The sequence below is a fragment of the Tachyglossus aculeatus genome, chromosome X1 (genome assembly GCF_015852505.1).
Source record: "Tachyglossus aculeatus isolate mTacAcu1 chromosome X1, mTacAcu1.pri, whole genome shotgun sequence".
NCBI lineage: Eukaryota > Metazoa > Chordata > Mammalia > Monotremata > Tachyglossidae > Tachyglossus > Tachyglossus aculeatus.
Genome location: NC_052101.1, coordinates 15999436 through 16021506, shown reverse-complemented (window position 1 = coordinate 16021506; position 22071 = coordinate 15999436). Strand labels below are relative to the sequence as shown.

Here is a 22071-nt window from a genome sequence, read left to right as displayed (position 1 = left end):
TGAACTTCCCAAGGGCTTAGTACAGTGCTCTGCACACAGTAAGCGCTCAATAAATATGATTGAATGAATGAATGAATGAATGCTCAATAAATACCATTGTTTGAATGATCAACTTGAGCTTTTTCTACCTAGCCACTTGGCCTAGTGGGAAGTAGCACGGGCCTGGAGAAGTCCCGGGTTCTAATTCTGGCTCTGCCAATTGCTTTGCTGTGTGACCTTGGGCAGGTCACTTAACGTCCCTGTGCCTCAATTTCCCCAACTGTAAAATGGGGATTAAATTCCCCATTCCTCCCTCCTACTTAGGCTGTGAGCCCCATGTATGACAGGGACTGTGTCCAACTTAATTTACTTGTATCTACTCCAGCACTTAGAACAGTGCTTGACACATAACGCTTAATATACTACTACTACTACTACTACTACTAATAATAATAATAATAATAATAGTGCCTCCAAAGTATCCATACATGTTTACTAAACATTATTATGGACAATGGACAATGAAGCAGAAGTGGGATGTGCGTAAGGGTTTGGGGGAGTGGATTTAAACAATGGAGCGTGGCTCAGTGGAAAGAGCACGGGCTTGGGAGTGAGAGGTCATGGGTTCTAGTCCCGGCTCCGCCACTTATCAGCTGTGTGACTTAGGGCAAGTCACAACTTCTCTGTGCCTCTGTTACCTCATCTGGGAAATGGGGATTAAGACTGTGAGCCCCATGTGGGACACCCTGATTGCCTTGTACCTCCCCCAGCACTTAGAACAGTGCTTGGCACACAGTAAGCGCTTAACAAATACCAAAATTATTATTTATTATTACCCACTATGTGACTCAGAACTCGCCATGGAAACATTCTTTACCTGACAGCACACCCGTTTTCGGAGTTACAGGATGCCAAGGGTTTGCTGAGTATGTCTATAACTGCCAAGGAAGGATTTACTATGCGCAACAGCAGCTCTCTTTAGGATGGGCCCAATTAAGATGACTTGGAACCACATCTCCCAGATGCTGAAGAAAAGCAACCTGACAGAAAAGACTGATTCTAATTTACAATACCCAAAAAAATCCTATTTAGCATGGAAGTCATCACAGTGACTACTAACACTCTTAATTGTAGTATGCCACCAAAGAGTCTAAAAGTGTTAGGCTGAGATAAAAAGGAGACTCAATAGGCTGAGATAAAAAGGAGACTCAAACAAGCAGCTACCCTCTTCACTGCTGGATGATGTAGGCCAGAATGAGAAGAATCAGATTTCCTTTTAAGGCAGCACTAACAAAAAAAATGTCAAAGCTTTTGGAAGCGCAATACTTTTTTTTTCTGTTGATTCAATGGAGGAATGGGTTTCAGGATTGTCTCCAAAGACCTCTTATGAACTGAATCATTTTAACGCCACCACATCTCTCAGACACATCAAAATTTCTGTTAGTTGGAGGCAGATTGGCTAGAACACTGAGATCTGCCACAAAACTTGTTGTCAAGATCCGTTTTGGCTAGAAAGCAATTAGGAAACACTCTTCTAAGAGAAGAAACCCATTTGGGGTTGACCTGCTGCATTATCAAAAATAAAAATTTGTATGTCTGATACCAGAACGGTAAATACTACAGCCCAAGTTTTCCTTAATGTAGAGTTTCACGAGAATGTAACTGCCCCAGTATAGGAGAATTGGGTGGATGGGAAATATTTAAGCCCACAGACTCTCACTTGGGAGGATGGTCACTCCCCCAAAATCTGAAATATGGGGCTGAATCCATTAGCTAAATTCCCCCAATTTTGGGGGGCAAGCAGGAAAACACAGTGGGCGGTAGTGAAAGTATGGGCTTGGGGAGGGGACCTGATAAACTCTCCCCTTACTCAGTGCCCTCCTAATGTCTTAACCCGTTGCGGGCAGGGAACGTGTCTACAAACTCTGCTGTATTGTGCTCTCCCAAGCGCTCAGTACAGTGCTCTACACATAGTCAGCGCTCAATAAATACCACTGATGATACTGAGGGTGGCAGAGCCTCTGTGGTGGGAAACACATATACTTTCCCCCTACCATCTTCTTTACCTGCTGCCTCCAACTTACTACTTTGACAGAGATGCATATGTGGATCTCCTTGTGTGTATTTGCATATGACTGCATGCTTTCATCATTGTATGCCTGGGTGTGTGTGTGTGTGTATATATATATATATATGTTTGTGTGTGTGTGTGTATATATATATATATATATATATATATATATATATATATATATATATATATATATATATATATGTTTGTGTGCCTCACTGTGTATTCCACCAGCGCAAAGCCCAGGAGGTTTTCTGCTAATGACTGAAGTGAAATTTCTATATTCTGTATTATATAATGCTGCCCTGAAGCACCCCAAGAGTGGGTGTGAAAAAATAGACCAGTACTTATGAAATATTTAATACTATTTCTTAAATCTTTTATAACGTTGACATTCAAAAATCAATGACAAGCTAAACCAACTAATTTGGTCAACTAGCCCTGTAGCACTTTGCGGATTAAAAAAGAAAATTACTAGGGCATTCGACCTGGTCAGATCACAAAAATTCTTTCAAATTCTATGTGAACCTTAAAATCTAAAACCGTTTTCTTAATTGGAAACTTAGGAGCTCCAGTTTCTTAGGTGGTCTTCCCCAGTGTGAGCACAGAAGTTCTACCTCAGAATTCATTTCCAAAGTCTGTCAGGTCCAGAAGTTGATCAATGGAGTAAAGATTATGTTTGCCCATATTTGCATGCCAACAGCATAAGGGGAACGGTATCTGTTTCAATGTTTAGAAATGAGAGGTCACTTATCTTACGTGGCTCACTCTACTTCAATATTTTAGATCTATTTCTAGAATTATAAGAAATGTAGAATTCTAATTTGCTAAATAAAAAGGACTATTAGTATAATGCACTTGATGAGTATATAAAAATGAGAAAAGAGTAAGCTCCCTTTGTTTCAATGTATGCGCCTTGTGGGAAGAGAACGAGTCACTTGGCTATATTGTACTTCACAAGCTCCGTTCTCTCCTTTACCTTGATGGAAAGATCTAAATTAGTTACCACACAGAAGCGGGATCGCTTGCATATTATCGCTAAGACATCATTAGCCTTAAAAGGAATAAGAAAAACCCAAGTCCCAACTCACAAAGAAAACCTGACTTGTAAAACTTATATTTTAAACTTTGTTTATAGCATGTGGAACCCTAGTAATTACCGATAATTTCTTTTAACATCTCCGCCATCTTTAAGTACTGTAGTTATTCTACAGTTCTAGGCAATGGCTGGGGGGAAGGGGTCAAAATGCCAATGAAAACCAATCTTACTATAATCACTTTTCCAAAATCCATCCAATTAATATTAATTAATATTATAGAATCTTGTCCTCTGATTTGGTTATTTCTGCAGTGAAAGCAATAGATAGTACTCTCCCTATTCAAAAACCACAGTCCTGCAAATCAAAGTATCCAAACTATTCTGTTTCAGAGTCACAAGGCTTACTGACTTCTTAAAATATGATTGAAAATAACTGAAATAAAATTGAGATGAATTTCTGAGATTTGAACAAACATTAACCTCGCAATCAATATTTATGATTACAGCGATTGTGCACTTTATTAAATGTATGGGAAAAGCTATCGTTCCTCTGTCAACAGCAATATAATAATGCCTGAATTTCTTATTTAAGATTCCACTAAAGTTCAAAACCAAGAATGAAGAAAAATGTTTTAGACTGTTAATACCCCAACACCTGAAAGACTTACCATTTTATCTAGGTGCTCAATGGATCTATAAATCTCCCCCTGGGATTCATCATAGTAACTGTAACGGAACCTTTGACCTTGAAACAATGTCATGTACAAAATAAAATGAGGGAAAATTAGAATCTAAAAAACCAAGTGTCTACCAAATAACTCAAGTCCTGATGAAAGGCAAAGCAACAGCTTAAGTTTTCTCAGAATCATTCCAATGGGCCCTCAGAAACCAGTAATAGTGAATTTGTAATTGTCGGAAAGGAATAATCGTCTTGGCATTTGGTTATGTTAAAAGCCACTCCAAATTCTAAAACAGTAAACTCACCTGCAACTCCAAGGATTAAATAGAAACAAAACAACTTCAAAGTTTAGAGTATTATCAGGCATAAGGGGTCAGAGATTTAGGGTGTTGACCACTTTTTTCAGCACAGTAATAAAAGTAAAGCCATAAAATATCCTGGATAGCATTTGGGTGAAAACTAAAAGTTGTATTATAGAAAACCACAGTTATCTTGGATTTCAGAGCCAAGATGAGAAGCTTTCAGTTTCCAATACAGGAAAATTTGTAATAAAAATGGAGAACTGGTATCAGTGAAATATCACACTATGCCAGATCATTTCCAAACTTATGTTTTAGGAACAGTCAGAACAGGAAACTTGCCAAGTAGTGTGAAAGACTGCTAACGGCATTAGGAGCACTACCATAACATAAAGCTTAAGGGCAAGGTGTCCAGCAGAGAACACTTAGTTTCAAGATTATCTGATAACAATTCTCAAAGGAAGAAGTGAAACAGGGAGATGGGGAGGGAAGTGGAGCAAGTGCGGGAAAGGGAAAGGGAGATACCCTATTAAGCTTCTCTGACCTAAAAAAGAAAAAAGGTTAAAAAAAAGAGAAAGAAACCTCAACCCATTTTCCCTCTCACGGTGCTGTTATCAGGACCCAAAGCTGACAAATTTCCACAACTTTCCATGGATTGCTGCTTCAAAGACTAAGAGATAAGGTGGGTCAATCAATCAATTTACTGAGGGTATCAATCAATTTATTGAATGCTATTTACTGAGTGCAGGGCACTCTCAAGTATTAGGGAGAGAACAATACAATAGAATCAGTAGACAGGATCCCTGCCCACAAGGAACTTATATTCTGGGGTAGATACAAGCAGCATGACTCAGTACGTATTTATTACTCTATTTATTTTACTTGCCCATAGTCTATTTATTTTGTTAATATGTTTTGTTTAGTTGTCTGTCTTCCCCTTCTAGACTGTGAGCCCGCTGTTGGGTGGGGACCGTCACTAGATGTTGCCAACTTGTACTTCCCAAGCGCTTAGTACAGGGCTCTGCACACGGTAAGTGCTCAATAAATACGATTGAATGAATGAATGAATGAATGAATATTCTAGAGGGACAGACAGATTTAATTACAGACGGGAAAATGTATGTAAGTGCTGTGGGGGTGAAGGGGTGGGATGAGTATTTAAGTGCCTGAGTATTAATGAGTATTAAAGTGTATTAAAGTGGTAGACGTTCAAGAACATGGGCAATGCAAAGGGGAGACAGGATAGGGAAACAAAGGCTAGTCAGGGAGGGTCTCTTGGAGGAGATGTGATTTTAGCAGGGCTTTGAAGGTGGGGAGAACAGTTGTCTATCAGATATGAAGTGGGAGGGAGGTCCAGGCCAGAGGGAAGACGTGGGAAAGGGGTTGGCAGTGAGATAGATGAGACCGAGGGACAGCGATCAAGTCGGCTGTTATCGGAGCAAACTGTAAGGGCCGGGTTATGGATGAAAATCAGAGAGGTGAGGCAGGAAGGAGAGAGCAGATTGAGTGCCTTGAAGTTAACGGTACAGAATTTCTTTATGTTGCAGTGGTGGGTGGGCAACTGCTGGCGTTCTCTGCATAGTGGGGCGATTTTTTTTTATTTTTTAATGATTTGGACAAAGGAATGAAGTAAGGACAGGAGAGGGAAGAGACAGGAGGTTGTGGGGGGGGCGGGGGTCAGAGAAAAGGCTTGATGCAGTAATCAAGGTGTGAAATCACAATAGCTTGGCCCAGCGTGGTAGCGGTTTGGATGGGGAGGAAGGGGTTCAACTTTATTTCAGATGTCAAGCGAGCCCCACGTGGCTCAGTGGAAAGAGCCTGGGCTTGGGAGTCAGAGGTCACGGGTTTAAATCCCGGCTCCACCGCTTGTCAGCTGTGTGACTTTGGGCAAGTCCCTTAACTTCTCCGTGCCTCAGTTACCTCATCTGGAAAATGGGGATTACGACTGTGAGCCCCACATGGGACAACCTGATCACCCTGTATCCTCCCCAGCGCTTAGAACAGTGCTTTGCACACAGTAAGCGCTTAACAAATACCAAAATTATTATTATTATTCAAGGTTGTTATAGATAGGCAACTGGGCATTCAGCCATTCCAAAGGCCACCGACGAGTGACGTTAAAGGTTAGTAAAGGCTAAGAGGAAGGATGTGCCTGACACCACCCCTCACGCTCACAGTATGGAATTAATCAGTAGGGAAAGAATTATGGAACCACTGAAGCACCTCTTCTCCACCTTGTGTGATATTCAGTGTCAGAGGCTACTCATAATTTAATTTCTGGATAGATGACTGTGCCTATCCAAGGGTAGCCCTCATCCTCTTTGGGTTCTGGACTGCATGCTGAAGTAATGCTTCATACATGACTAGGTGAATTTTATACTCAGGTCTATGAAAACAGAAAATGCTTGATGCCAAAAATGGGTTCTCTCTCAAGTCCTTTCTCTCGGTACGAGTGAGGCAGGGGAAGCACCCTGGCATCGTTTTTCAAAGTTGGTTCAAGAAGAACAAAAAAAATCATGTACACGTCAAAATGCTGCCTGTGGAAAGGTCATTTAAAAAACTTTAAGTGAATACAATAAGCTTTCAGATTAAATAGAGAAGCACAAAACTCCAAAAATGTTTTTTCTCCCCTAACAGAAAAATAACCCAAGAAAAATTGCTGTCTGAAGTACTGTATGCTATGAGCTAATTTCCAAATCTGACAAAAATGTGAAGAAAAAAAAGCAAGCAATACTGGAAAACATCCAACTTAATAATAATAATAATAATAATGATGATGGCATTTACTAAGCGCTTACTATGTGCAAAGCACTGTTCCCCTTCAAGTGCCCTCACCCTTTAAAAAGACCTCACTAACTGATTACAAATAAGCATTCAAAGAACTCAAATATATACACATAACCTACGTAGCAAACATAAAAAACTATGCTGAAGCAACGCTGTGGCTGACATTTACTCATGTAGAAGTTCAGAGTTTTGATAGAAATTTTATTGCATAGAACTTTAAAAATGGGTCTAATTACAAACCCTGCAGAATCGTAACTGATTATCCTGAGTAAAATGTGAATAAAATCTGAATTAAACAAAGAGCACTTGATGGCATTTCCTCATTTTTTATGAATTAAAAAAAATCCAAGAGCCAAATTAGTGAGAATTAAATATAATACATGAAAAGTAATTTCAAGTGTGATTCAAACTGTAAATAACTCATATCACAATTTTATTTTTACTTTCAATAAGGCTTGTCAATTCAAAACCTCATCTGCACAGTGGCCTGTCTACTTGCATTACTAAATATAGTGCGCTTCAATCAGTATGGAAAAAGCATACACAAGAACAGAAAATTACTTACCTGAAATTCATCCTCTCAGAATATACACTGGGAAATGGATTCTCTGAGCCCCTGTTTCAATTCCAGGTTTGAGCTGTCTAGTTTTAAGGGCCATCGACAACTCACCTAGGGGCAGCCCGAGCTTTGAAACACCCCTGAGGGGTATAAGTCAGTAGTTTCTTCTGGTGCCTTCCCTCTGTTCTTTTCAAATTCAAAAGATGAGAGGAAAAATAACCCAAGAAAAATTGCTGTAAAGTAGAAACTCTACTCTTTGGGGGAAGGAGTAGCTCAATGGGAATCCATTCCAGAGCATGCTCTCTGAGAAAAAGAAACTGCAGGTGAGTACTTTTCTCATCTCCAAAGATGACTGGTGATTAATGAGTGGATTCACCGGGGGTGGAGCGTACACTCTGGGGATGTCTCATTAACACTTAACGACCAACTAATGGTGACAAACGTATCAATGGATGGGTACGAAAATCAATGGTACTTTTGGTATCTTAGAGCAGGGGCTACTAAGGTTCAACATCCCAATGCAAACTTGTGCATTTACAGATATCCCCAAAACGGATGGACGATGTTCTTGTCGGATCGGCGGCCTAATTGTTCCCTCCTGCAAAAATCCAGTGATCGTGAGGGATTCACCCAAATAACTGTTTGTTCTCTTTAACAAAACTTGCCATCGCTGTTACGACTACTCTGCAATCACTGCTTTGTAAGAGGTGTGCAAGTGTATCTTTTAGAAAAATGAATTATTCCTCACTCTAGACTGTGAGCTCGTTGTGGGCAGGGAATGTGTCTGTTTAGTGTTAAACTGTACTCTCCCGAGCTCTTAGTACAGTGTTTTGCACACAGTGAGCGCTCAATAAATACGACTGAACAAACGAGTGAACAATAATTCTGTAAATTCATTGCCTGCTCCATCCGAAACACAAATGATTGTTTCTTATCAAGCTTCTAAGGAATGACTGAGAAGTAGGGACACGTAGGTGAGGAGCAGGTGTTTTTTAAATTTCAGATAAAAGGAAAATTATCTTCTAAGGGGGAAATATGAACTGACTAGAACGAAGTTGGTCCAAGTAAGAGGGCACGCCTTTCTTTCATAAAGAGCCTACTTCTCTCGCCTACGACTTTGGGATTCAAATGCGCCAAACTTCTCACAAGCAGCGTGGCTCAGTGGAAAGAGCATGGGCTTGGAAGTCAAATGACCTGAGTTTTAAACCCAGCTCTGCCACTTGCCTGCTGGGTGATGGGGTGACCTTGACCAAGTCACTGACTTCTCTGTGGCTCAGTTCCTCGACTGTAAAATAGGAAGAAAATAACTGTTCTCTCTACTTCTTAGGCTGTGGGCCCCGTGTGGGACAGGGACTGTATCTGACCTGATTAATTTTGTACCTACACCAGCACTTCGAATAGTGCTTGACACACAAAAAGCGCTTAATACTATAAAAAAAAAAAACATCCCCATCAAGGGCTTGTAGAGAAACTTGCCTCTGTTCAAGTCTCTGAATATACTGAATCAGCACGGTGTAACAAACGGTTGAGACGTTTGAACATGTTTTAACTATTGCTCTGGGAGTCACGTAGAAAGAACTATCGTAGCAACGGTTATCACATTCTCTAGGCCACTGAGGACTTTCAGAAAATAAAATGGGGATGATTGCATTAAACTGGAAAAGGGCCAATCTGTTAATGAGAGAAAAAGGCCTGCGGTTTTAGTAAGTTTTTAAATCCCTGAGGTTTGCCATGATTGGCAGGCTCCTCTTTTATAGAAGGGGGAATTGGAAAGGCAGGGACTTAATATAGCACGTGAGTTAGTTGTTATGCTGTAAGAGCAGTGGGTTAAGCCACAGGGATTTCCAATCTCCAAAAATTTAACTGAGCTGTACTGCATAGCAGGGTAATTTCCAGTCTGACATTATCTCTTTTTCCCCAGCAATAGGATCTGAGAGTCCCAAGTAATAGATCCAAATAAATAGGATTTATCTATTGAGGACAGAACTTCACCAAGCGCCAATACATTTTTAATAAATCTGTGTTTGATGGGTACTTTCAAGTGATGAAGTTCTACACTGCTATCACTAAATCAATCAGCGGTATTTATTAAGCGCTTACAGTGGGCAAAGCACTGTACTGTGCATTTGAGAGAGTACAACAGTTACAGTCTAGAGGGGTAAATTCTCTTTTAATTTTTTTTCTGAAATTAAAGAAAAACGGGGAGGATTAGAGGGAAGAGAAATGCAAGTGCATAGTGTCCTTTTACAACCTATTTCAAGTGCCATACAGAGATTTTCCCAATGGCACTCAAAAGCAATTTCATGCAGAGAAATGATTAAAGCTGAAAACGGCACATCAAAATAAAAATCTCTGCTGGGTCCCTAACCCAAACATTCTGGAGGACTTCTTTTCCTCCATGAATGATGCCGATTCAAGAGCCTTCATCTTTCTAGATCACATCAATCAGAGCTGAGGACTCCCAAATGCCTCCCACCATGCTTGAACAGCCCAAATGGACATTGTACCCTTTGGGAGGAATATCTGGGTTGAAGGCGATTCTGGATAAAAATTAAGCATCAAGAGAGGAGGTGATCTTTTATTTTTTAGAAAGAGGAGTGGAAGTAAACACAGAGCTCCTTCCGAACAACATATATAATTATATCCACTCGCTGTGGCTAGGGAATCAGCTAGGGCTAGGCTGCTAGTAGGGAATCACCTTGGGGGTCTCGTCTCGAGGGGACGGGCTCAATGGGAACCCTGAAAATAAATAGCTGGTTAACGAGGGCAGTAAAAGATCCCTGGTGGCTACAGCCTACAAGTAGTCCATGGCCCTTCGGTGTAACGAGACACTATGTTGTCCTCTCTTAGGCTACAAAAATTGTTGTGTACATAAAATTCTGGCACGTGCCTCATTAATGTGTTGCCCCCAAGCCTGCCTACTTGTTTGATGCAACCAATGGCCAGCGGCAATGTGGCTGGCAGAGACGACAGAGTGCAAGTGGCACTGCCCAGATGACTACAGCCTAGACTTCGTTCTGTTGCATTCGTTTCCAGTATTCAAGTCTTGTCAGAGAGACCCTCGCGGGATGAATCCAGTTACACCAGTCACCTTTGGAAATGTGCCCCTCTGCCCACCACCAAGTTCTGATCACTCAAAGGCGTCTGAATGGGACGCCACCACAATTCCACCAAATAACTGGCTTTAGTTTAAAACAAGCAGGAGCCGTTTTAGTTTAAGGAAGAACTACCTAAGGAGTAGTAATATAGACTGGAGTGGAGAATAAAATACATTCATTTAAAAGTATCCTGGGCTTACTGTGATTTTTAAAAAGGCGACGACTTACCCCAGTGACAGAAATCAGAAGAAATCACAAAAAGGTTACTAGGATCTGCTAGGTATTTACTGAAGAGTTTTCCAAACTCCTGTTCTTTTGATTCGCTCAGAGCTCCCACCAACACAGGAATAATGGTAAACTCATCCTTATGGCTTAAAAAAGATAGAAATAGGATCACATTAAAAAACATGGATATTCAAGAACAAAAACATTTCTTCCCCAATGCGTTAGTTCTATATAAACGAGAACATCTATTCATGGAATTATAACAGCAATGATAACAAATAAGCTATGTCATAGATCTGGACTTTCCAGAATCTACGAATTAAATGTGAAACAAAAATTTGACAGGTTATATTAAAGGTAATCTTTTTCTGCTGACTAAATATATTCCAACACAACTTCTTAGATAGAACTTTAAAAATGCTAAAGAAGGGCTCAGTCCTCCCAAATCACAAAAATATAATTTATGACCTTATGCTCTTCTTTCGAATTTTACTGGCATTCTATTTGAAAGGCTAAAGTTTATAAGTTCATTAACAAATATAGTTGTTTGGGTTTTTTTCCAAACAAGATATTAATTTGTCTTAATCCAGTGGCTCCTTTCACTTTATTCTTTTTCAGTTGTTTGAGAATCAAAAATTACCGAGTCCTATTCTCCCATTCTCTCTCAGAAGCCACAAAGGCACCCATATCTGCCGATCAATCCATGGTATTTACTGAGTGCGTACTATATGCAGCGCATTACACTAAGTGCTTGGGAGAGTACAACAGAGTTGATATAAAAGAGTCCCTCAATTATTTGCCTTTAATTGGTCCTGTGGACACTGAAAGATATGTCAAAAGACAAATATTGAGAGCTGTTTCTGTTGTACAGCAGAATGTTCCTTAGCAAGGTGTGAGATCAATATGCACAGCAGTTGAGCAATATTCAGCTAATGTCATATTGTACTGTGGACCACACAATGGCTATATCTACTTTTCAATATCATGACTAATTAGAGGGGGATTTGGTGAATTGGCAGGGTTCAATTACAATATATAATGGATGAATAAGCAAAACCACAAGTATCGGTGGCAAGGGGGTGACAGATAGTAGGAGATATCAATACTCTATTTGAAAAAAGCAGATGACAGCCCTCCCCCCATTCAAAGCCTTCTTAAAATTCCAAATTCCAACTTCTCCGATAAACCCCTAATTAATTCCCAGGACTCATCAGTCAAATCTGGGCCATATCTCCTGGATGGGCCTGGGTAGGAGGTGGTCTCGCCAATTTGGAAAGATGGCAAGCTGAGAAGGGGCATGTTTGAAGTTTATCCAGTTACGACGGTCATTGACAGAGAGAACAGGGAGTTCTCCAAATCACACAGGTTGCCTATGAACTTAGTTATACCCATCCTCGATACTTCAACAGGTACATTTATTCCATTCTACACAGACATTTTCACTACTCTAGTTTGTAAATATTTTTATGCCTGTCTTCCCCGCTAGAGGTGAACCACCCTGTGGGTGATAAACATGCTTTGTACTTCTCAAGGGCTTAGTATAGTACACAGTACCCAGTGGGAGCTCAATAAATGCTGGCTTTGACTCCTACTAGTCAATGACTTTACACCGTAAGCTCTAGACTGTCAACTCCTTGAGGAGCTTGTATTCTTCTCTCCCAAGTGCCTCTTAGTACAGTGCTCGGTACCCAGTAAGCGCTCAATAAATACCATTGATGGATTGATAAATGAGGATGCTCCAGACATTGGGACTGGCAGTCCACTCACATCTGGAAAAGGAGGTGACCGTCAACATGTCACTATTATTACTATTAAAATTATAAATAATAATAATTATTATATATTTGTTAAGCACTTACTATGTGTCGAGCACTGCTCTAAGTCAAGGCGTTAATTAGGCAGCACAGTCCCTGTCTCCTGTGTGACAATCTCCTTCAAGGGAGAAGATAATATCTGAAGAGATTTTTCGGTCAAAAAATGGTGCCCTGGGAGCACACGCATGACGCTTTCACCACTCTATCTCTCCCATCCTTCATCTCATTAAGGATAGAGATTGAAAGCTCCCTTCTAAGGAGTTTTGGCCTTCAACACCACTCCATTCCCAATTTCTGGTGTGCAAATTCATTCAAAAATGACACCCCTCAAAGGGATTACCCCTCTCACCTGCTCCATTCCAATGGACGCAGAGGTGCAAGAACACTTCTGACAACTTATATAGTTCTACAAACTGAGAACCAAGGCTCGGAGGCAAGTCACTCCAGCAGACACATGAGTCAAGGGGTTCCCAGAAGCATCTGATGGGGTTTCAGGCCACACTCATAGTTGGTGGCAATGAATTAAGATACTACACTCTCCCACTGCACACGGAAAGTGCTCAATAAATACCACTGATTGACTGACTAAAGTCATCAAGATTAAATCATTACAGAAGACCTATTCTCTTCTACCAGGTAATTCAGTACCCGATGAAACATGTAAAATTCCCAAATTAAATCCCAGAAATACATTGACACACAGAAGCTTCTTTCCTTTTGGCTATTTAACAATTTCACTGCGTGTTAATTAGCAAAAATATATTTTGGGTTCTGGAATATTACCCAAAGCTCTTTTTCTATGTCAACAATTTCCAGTCAGGCAACCTATGCAGTCTGAAATATGATCCGTATATCAGTAATGGCATTATTAGAGATAAAAGAAAATTCCGTTTTTCAGCATTTTCATGCAGTCCCAAGAAAATGGTATTTTTAAAGCTATCATATTTTACATAACAAAACAGATAAAACTTACTGGAGAATATGTTTTCTTTGTCACATTTTACATTATTGTTCCCATTTTCTAAGAGATGATGCTCTTAATTTATAAATGAAGAGAAATCACAAAGATGTTTTGGTGTTGCAGGAAAACAGAAGTATTAATTGAGAATAAAGGAAACTCACTGTAAAATCAGCATGCTCTTTAGAGTAAAATTAGAACTAGAGTGATATGAATTTTCATATTAAGAACAAACATGAAAAATACTTATTGCTTGGAATATGATGGTATTCTTTCAGAAAACCATTTACCCTGCAGGAATTATTTTTAAAACCATTCTTTTCTCAGGTCTTGCAAACATTTTCACTCTGCAGAGCACAGTTTATGTTCCTTATAGAAGAAAAGATTCTCTATCCACCTGGATTCTAACGCTGGAGTTTCGGGAATGGATAAGGTAATAATAACAGGAATGATGGCATTTATTAAACGCTTACTATGTGCAAAGCACTGTTCTAAGTGCTGGAGAGGTTACAAGGTGATCAGGTTGTCCCATGGGGGGCTCACAGTCTTAATCCCCATTTTACAGATGAGGTAACTGAGGCTCAGAGAAGTTAAGTGACTAGCCCAAAGTCACACAGCGGCAAGTGGCGGAGCGGGATTTGAACCCATGACCTCTGACTCCAACGCCTGGGCTCTTTCCACTGAGCCACGCTGCTTCAGACTGGTCTATAAACCCACTAAACTTCTCTTTTCAGTAGTAAAAAGAGTAAAGAAGAACTGTAGGGAGTCGAAACTTTATGGGCAATGAGTAAGTGGAACAGACAGCAGAAAACAAAATTGGACCAATCAATCAATCAATCAACCGCATTTATTGAGCTCTTACTGTGTGCAGAGCACTGTATTAAGCACTTGGGACCAGAACTGGCCTGTTGCAAAAAGGGGTTTGGTACTATGATCAAAAGTGATCAGAATGTGTCCTATAACTCACAAGAAAGAAAGTGCCACCAGCACAATTCATTGTGGGCAAGGAAATTGTCTGTGTATTGTTACACTGTGCTCTCTGAAGCACTCAGTACAGTGCCCTGCACACAGTACGCACTCAATAAATACGACTGAATGAATGAATGATTTCACATCAGGTTGGGGCCTCGTGACAGTTATAACCCAGCTCACAATGAAGGGGAGGGTGGCTACTATTCTGTCCACTAAGAGGGTATTTCATACATTTGGATCAACTTAGGCCCACAAATCCCCTTTCTTTCCTCATTAGCTGGGTAATTTAAGCAGGGAGCTTTTCGTCTACTCAATTGTACTTTGTGCCTGAGTGTGCAGACTGCCATTTCTAGGAGGTATTCTTTGGAGATTTTCCAAATACCGTCCTATCTCGGCCGTGTTCAATTTAGGAGACTGAGGGGGGGAATCATTCAGCTCAACACAAGATGAAGATGCATAATTACACTGCACAGTGATTTCATTTTGTCTAGGTTCCCACACACTGACAGCCCCAAAATATATTATATAGCTAGGAAGGCAATACTGGCATTTTTAGGATGTTCATAAATCATTTTAAAGTCCTACAGTTCTCATCATTTTCCAAGTTAGTAAAAAATTCTGATAGCTCTGCCTAATCCTCTGAACGCATAAACACTGGATGAAAAAAGCTGAGAGTATCAAAAACGTAGGTAACGGAAAAGTGTTAAGAAAAAACGCTGTAATCAGATACGTTACGGCTCAAAATTAACTAGATCTTTCTGGCTATTAAAATGATTTCTGTGTATCCTGATTAAACCTTCAGCAAAAATGTGCATATCTCCTCCCAAATGCAGTTACTGGCGACACTGCGAATTTAAGTAAAAAGAGTTATAATCCAAGCGATCACAAATTTGGATATAACATACAGAATTACATTACCCACAGTTTTCTAAATCAATTTTTCAAACACTTCAGGGTATAGATGTATCTCCTCTGGCCTAAGAATACGACCTCAGTAACCTGAGGCCAAGAGAGAAAAATTCCGTCTGACGGCGGAAACTCTGAACCACAAAAGTTTCTTTTTCAATCCAAAAGACTACAGGATCTGTGCATTCTCGGATGACTGTCTGATGGCACGTCTGCTTATTTGAGGCTTGGCTTTCCGGTCTCTGTGAAAACTTGTTTCTTTCTCAGAGCAGGTCTCTCCTGCTGCCCCTCCGGCTGCAAATGAACGTCTCCTGGGCTACCATCTTGGCAGGCTATCTTTACCACGGTGCCAATCAGAATCTGCTTTCCTGTGGCAGTATAAGAGGGGATAATGGGAAGGAGCAGGAGTTCCAATTTGGGGTTATTCTGTCCCTAGTTGACAGCTCAAAAGTAAGTACGTGCAATCTCGTTCGCCGTGACGCACACTGACCAACGTACCTTTCCATGGCTTTAGCAGTATAAGGCAAATGCATTTCAATACTGTGTTCATCTTCATCTGTCTGGAGAGACATACGCTCAAACATTCCCGTCTTCCATAATTCTCCATATACTGAAACGATTTCAAAACATAACATACAGTTTGGTTATTTGGCCCTTTGGAATGCAGCTCCTGGAGCCATCTCTAAAGAAGAGATTTGTGTTTTAGAACAGACATTCATATTTTCTGAAGCCATGTGGGCTTTGGGCTTCACTTTGATATTTATGATTGTCTACTGGAAAGAATATACTTCATTAAGTGAGCTGCTGCTGAATGAGTAACTCAAGCTGGTCCACTCGCTCGTGAGGTAATTGATGCGGGGGTGGCGGGAGGGGGGGGATTATTATAAAAAGGAATTTAGGTGGGATGGGGGCTCCCTACCTTCCCCACCTAGGACAGAATGGCAGCAAGTTCCAAAAGAAGCTCACTGGAAAATGTCAAAACATTAATCCACTGAGGTGCCGTGCCAGCCTACAATGATCATGGCCCCTTAATAATAATAATAATAATAATGATGGTATTTGTTAAGCGCTTACTATGTGCAAAGCACTGTTCTAAGCGCGGGGGGATACAAGGTGATCAGGTTGTCCCACGTGGGGCTCACAGTCTTTATCCCCATTTTACAGATGAGGTAACTGAGGCATAGAGAAGTTAAGTGGCTTGCCCAAGGTCACACAGCTGACAAGTGGCAGAGCCGGGATTCGAACCCATGACCTCTGACTCCCAAGCCCGGGCTCCTTCCACTGAGCCACGCTGCTTCTCTACTCTGAGGTTACTTTACACAAAAAGGATAATACAGTTGACTTTCAGGTGAAGGTCATTCAAAGCCTTTGGGTGTTTGGTCAAAAGTGAAATGGTGTTTTGAAAACTGATAATTGTAGCATACTTGACTTCTTTTGTGAAAGTTGAAAAAAAAAAAATCACCCTTGTTGTAGGGTACGACAATCCGCTCACACTTATGCTTATCAAGACGGGAAATGATTACCCACCACTCAAGTAATCTGGGTCGGTATGGCTCCCTTTGCCTCATTAACATCTATTTTGGGCTCAACCTATCCCAAATAAAAATGTCTTGCTGCTTTAAGAGTTTTATTAAAGCATGCTCTCAGAATCACAGTGCTACTTGTGTGACTTTCTTTTTAAGAGCTATTAAGTTACAGTACTCCTAGTTACTCCTTAAGATGCAAAAGTATACGATATGATATTTGGACTCCAATGGCATATATCTGTTAATGAAAAAACTGACATAATGATAGAATGAGAAAATACAGATACAGTTCAAGAGGGAAAACGTTCCGCCTCCGTGAACCGGTTCGAGCAGATGAGGGGTTGATGGAGTCGGTGAGTTGTTTCTTTTAATTTCCTAATCGGACTTTAACAAGGTAAATGCATCTCCTTATAAGCTTTTTCATTTATTTCAACTCTCTCTCCACTATTAATATTCTACAATACCTACCAAAAAGACTACAGCTATCTGAAAGCTTGCAAGCCTACCACATACTTACTCTTTTGATCAATACGAAGGTCATACAGAGGTGTTCTATATATATCCACACTGGAAAGTGCACATCGAGAGAGGGGCACATGATGGGAAGGCCCAAGGATGAAAATTCTTCGGCTAGGATAATTACAACAGAAACAAAAAACAGAACAATTGCACTTCTACAAAAACCTGCTTAGAACAAGAATTTGGAAAAAAAAAAACAAGTGATAACATCGTATACCAATAATGTTTTCCTTCCTGCTTGGTTTCACGTACTAGGGGTAATTCTCTGTCTTGCTCCTCATCCGTTCTCTCCATCTTACATAAGCACTTCAGAGGAATCATACTTGACCATGGGAGAAAAACTTCAGAGCAACAAGGGCCTATTTAGGTGGGAAACGATCTCGTAAGTTCATTACATCCCGTTTGAATAGTGAGTCATGGCCATTCGGAGCACATGATGGAATGGAAACATTTTGCCACCTTAGATGCAAGTATTTTATTCTGTTTCCACTACCGCCTCACGCCCTCCAGCTTCTCCTCACAGTTGCTGTCGTTCCCTCCTCCTCACCCCTACGGCCCTTTTTCTGCTGCAATGAAAATGGCAAGAGGAGGAGCCAGTGAGGAGAAAGGATTGTAGGGGACAATTGGGGGTGGCGACAGCAGTAACGGAAGGATGAGGGGGCCGGGGGAGAGATAGAGGACTCCGTTCAGCTTGTGCCTACTATTGACAGCACTGCCTGCTCAGACGAGAATGTCGTAACGGGCAAAAATAGGTCCACGTTGGATGCTGAATTGGTGAGGTCAGACAATCTGAGAAGCTGTAACAAGACCGGCATCCTAAAAGGAAATGCTACAGCCAGATCCTAACTCTATTTGACAAGAAGTGAAAAGCGGAGATGTATTAGCTGTATAATTGAGGCGTAACGATTTTCATGAGGCACCAAAGCTGAGGAAAATTAATGCCCGTTACAGATCACATGCGATATTCCGCTCTCCTTGAAAACTGCAGGACCGTTTGATTTTTAATAATCTGTAAGTATTCAACGATTGCTCCTGTACTTCTCGGACACAGAGGGGACATTTTAAAGTGATCCTGAAAACAAGCAAACAAAAAAGGCAGTATGCATTTCCTTAGAAAGAAATTTAGTCTCAACTCCAGAGAATTCACATTCAGGGCATTATTCAACTAGATTCGGAAAACTACTGATTTCCATGGCTCTTGCTTCTTGCCTTTAAAAATATTCCACTAGTGGAATGTTTTCCAGTGAAAAACAGCAATAAATTGTAAATCAAAGACTCATAGGGAGGGCTAAAGAAATTAACTACAACCAAAACCACCTGAGTCCAAGCAAGTTTTCTCTTTCTGCCTCTCCGTCTAAATGACGAGCAAAAAAAAACCCATGCATCAAAGTGTCGCCTACTAGATTATGGACTCGGGGATATTTAATCCCTCAAATGATTAAAATGAAGGCAGGGGGAAGGGTCATCTCACCTGCTACAAAAAGAAACCAGGTTTCCAAATGCTAATAAATTCTGAATTTTTCTTTTAAATCCTCAAGAAGAAATTAGAGCTGGTGAAGATCAAAGTTGGTGAAGATTTGACCAAAGATTTGACTACCTCTGAACTTCTTTTGAGACAAGTTCATTTATATCTTACTTTCAGTCCTTCAAACTCAAAAGGCTTACTTTTAAAAAAAAATTAACCAACCATATAAACAGTTCCAAATTCTTATTCGTTGACCACTGGTGAATGCTACCTAAAAAAGGATGGAAGTATAGGAAGATACCACCCCCTTTATTCAAGTCCATTTCTCCCTTCGTTTAAATATCTGGTTGTAACTATATATTCACTTACTGTATTTTTATTATATTAAAACAAATATTTTTTCCACTATGTTTTGAGGAAATTTTCTACGGAGATTAAATATTCCAATCCTCATCTTCTTCCATTCTAGTTCCTTTTATATATGTACTCTAACAAAAAAAATTGACTTGGTCTTTTGGGTTTTTCACATCACCCTCCTTCCTGATTTTTTTTGGGGGGGGGCAGGGGGGAAAGAGCAGTGAGGAAAGGAGGAGGAAGATCAAACAGCTGCAATGCAGGTACTTAAATACAAGGATCGCGTCTATTTACTGAACTCTCCCAAGCTCTTCATACAGTGCTCTCCGTACCGAGTAGGGGCTCAATAAATACAACTGACTGGTTGATAAGGGATGGCAGCTTTAACCCTACTCGAGTACACTCCTCATGTCCACCTGCCATTTTACTTTTTCCTCTCACTGGTTTCCCTCCTTTGCAGCTACTGTAGGAAGGACGGAGGGATACAAATGACATCTTGGGAGCAGAATGGACATGGCTACAGTAAAGACTGGGCCTCACTTGCCAAAACGTTTTATTTTGCTGCCTTGATCCACAAACCCCCCGCCGGTTCCCATATTCTGTAACTCCCCACCAGGCTAACCCCTTCCTTCTACCAACCCTGCCTTGCTGCAAGAATCCACTCTCCAGCCCAGCCTCACCTCAGATAACAGACAACTCTACAACTGGGAGAAACAACAACTACAACAACAAAAAATTACTGGAATCCAACAGACAACTGTAGGAGTTTACAGGGGGGCTCTCCTTCAGCTAAACTTTCATACTGCCAGGTTGGACCAGTTCTCAGGTGGGTAAATGAACCAGAAAAAGAGAATAAGCACTGCCTTGCAGAAGTAAATGGACCCCTGGGGTAAAACAATAATAATAATAATAATCTGAGCTCTGCTCTTCTTGACCATCGCTCTTCTAAGTACTTCAGAAAGACAAAAGAGCCCTTTTAGAAGTTAAGTCTATGTGGAGGAAGAAGCTTGTTGGAGAAAACGCAGGAAGTCATTATTTCTTTCTCTCACTAGGTGGGTGGCATTAGCAGAAAATAGGGTTATTAACATGTTCGGGTTCTGCCTGGATAGGAGATTAAAAGGAATCAATCGTATTTATTGAGAGCTTACTGTGTGCAGACGACTGTTCTAAGTGCTTGGGAGAGTACAAGATAACAGGGTCGGTAGACATGTTCCCTGTCCACAACGAGCTTACAGTCTGGAGGGGGAAATGGACATTAGCATAAGTAAATAAATTAGGTAGGAAGAGTTCCGGAAGAGCAATGATGGCAAAGGTTCAAGAAATGGAGTAGATAGGAGAAATCATCCAAAGTCCCCCTTTCATCACCTTTGGCGACGTAACACTTTGCTGGCATTCTACAGGACTTGGAAAAGATGAGGAGCTTAACTTCAAGGAACTCAGATCCTAGAGAGCTCTAAGTCACTGAGGTTATAAGATTGGAGATTGGAGGGAGTTTAGACTGCTAGTTTTGAAGGGGGCTCCACTGGGGTTCAACAATGGAGAAAAAATAAAGAGATGGGATTAAAAGACTCTGATCCCAAAGTGTTGAGTGTGCCGAGCAACACACCCATCGACTCCTCTGTTAACTTGAGAAGTAAAATCCGGGGACGTGGGCTCCTTGATAACAATAATAATAATAAGTGCTGGGGTAGATACAAGCTAATCAATTGGACCCAATCCCTGTCCCACATGGGGCTCATAGTCTTAATCTCCATTATACAGATGAGGCCACTGAGGCACAGAGAAGTGAAGTGACTTGCCCAAGGTCACACAGCAGACAAGTGGCAGAGTCAGAATTAGAACCTAGGGCCTTCTGACTCCCAAGCCTGGGTTCTAGCTACTAGGCCATTGTTTCTCTTGGCTAGCTCTCTTATTTGGCTGCATGAAAATGAATGTTAAGCAAAAGAGAGCTAAAGTCTAAATTTCCTACAGAAAAATCACATCAATGCAATCTTCAGATCCCAAAAATATTTTTTAAATGATAAAAAATACAAGTTATATGATCAATGTAAATATGTATCAATAATAAAGAACATAAGTTGGATGTATACACATGTAAATTTTCCAAGCGTTTCTTTCACATCCTAGGCAGGAAAATGGCACCTTGAGCTAATATTCGAAACCTATAACATGAATCTAATGCCAAACAGAAACAAACAGCTGTAGAAATGGTTTTTGGAATCTCTCTTTTAGAGCCTCTATTCCAAGGGAAAGAGACAGATGAGTAAAAGGAGGAAGGAGCTTGAGCCAAGGTAAAATCTGCACACCTTCCAAAACCAGTCAATAGTCACAGAGTGAGACGGGGGAACTATAAAATCCCGGCTATTGTGAAAAAATGCTAAATGTAGAGCGATGCAGTGGAGTATCCCAGAAAATCCAAGGAAACAGCAGTACGGATAAACTGTAATCCAGCCCAGGCTAGCCTCATGAAGCCTGAGTCTACGTTTTTTACCTTTTTGCCCTCCATCAATCCAGTTTTGCTTCAACTCCCACTCAGCTCTGGTCCCTTTCCTCCTTTAGCAGGTTGTAGAACGTGATTTGGGACACAAAGGATCCTAGCCCCTACTCGTGAAATGCAGGCTCTGTGACACTTTCTATTCTATTTGCTCTCCCTCCAACTGGTCTGTCTTTCTTCTCTCATTCACACCACCTGGCCTCGCCAAATGCACAGATGCTGCCTCCGAAGAAGGCAAGCTTTTCTTTTGAAGGGGATTTTTTCATAGAAAAATGTGTCTGGAAGTGACCGAGTGCAATCCTAACATAGGTGACGGCCTAACTTGGT

General features: G+C 40.8%; 1 protein-coding gene across 3 annotated transcripts in view; it reads right to left on the bottom strand.

Moving 5' to 3' along the window:
- Positions 1–22071, bottom strand: part of MEMO1 (mediator of cell motility 1) — a 97975-nt gene that overhangs the window by 5358 nt on the left and 70546 nt on the right. For 2 of the 3 annotated variants that reach the window (XM_038772059.1, XM_038772060.1), the window contains 4 exons: positions 17430–17542; positions 15885–15996; positions 10740–10882; positions 3758–3834 (listed from right to left, as the gene is read on the bottom strand). In XM_038772059.1, the coding sequence (XP_038627987.1) occupies positions 3758–3834; positions 10740–10882; positions 15885–15996; positions 17430–17542 (445 nt within the window). Of the gene's footprint in view, positions 1–3757; positions 3835–10739; positions 10883–15884; positions 15997–17429; positions 17543–17648; positions 18144–22071 lie in introns of those variants that run through there. The other variant, XM_038772061.1, reaches the window with a different exon arrangement.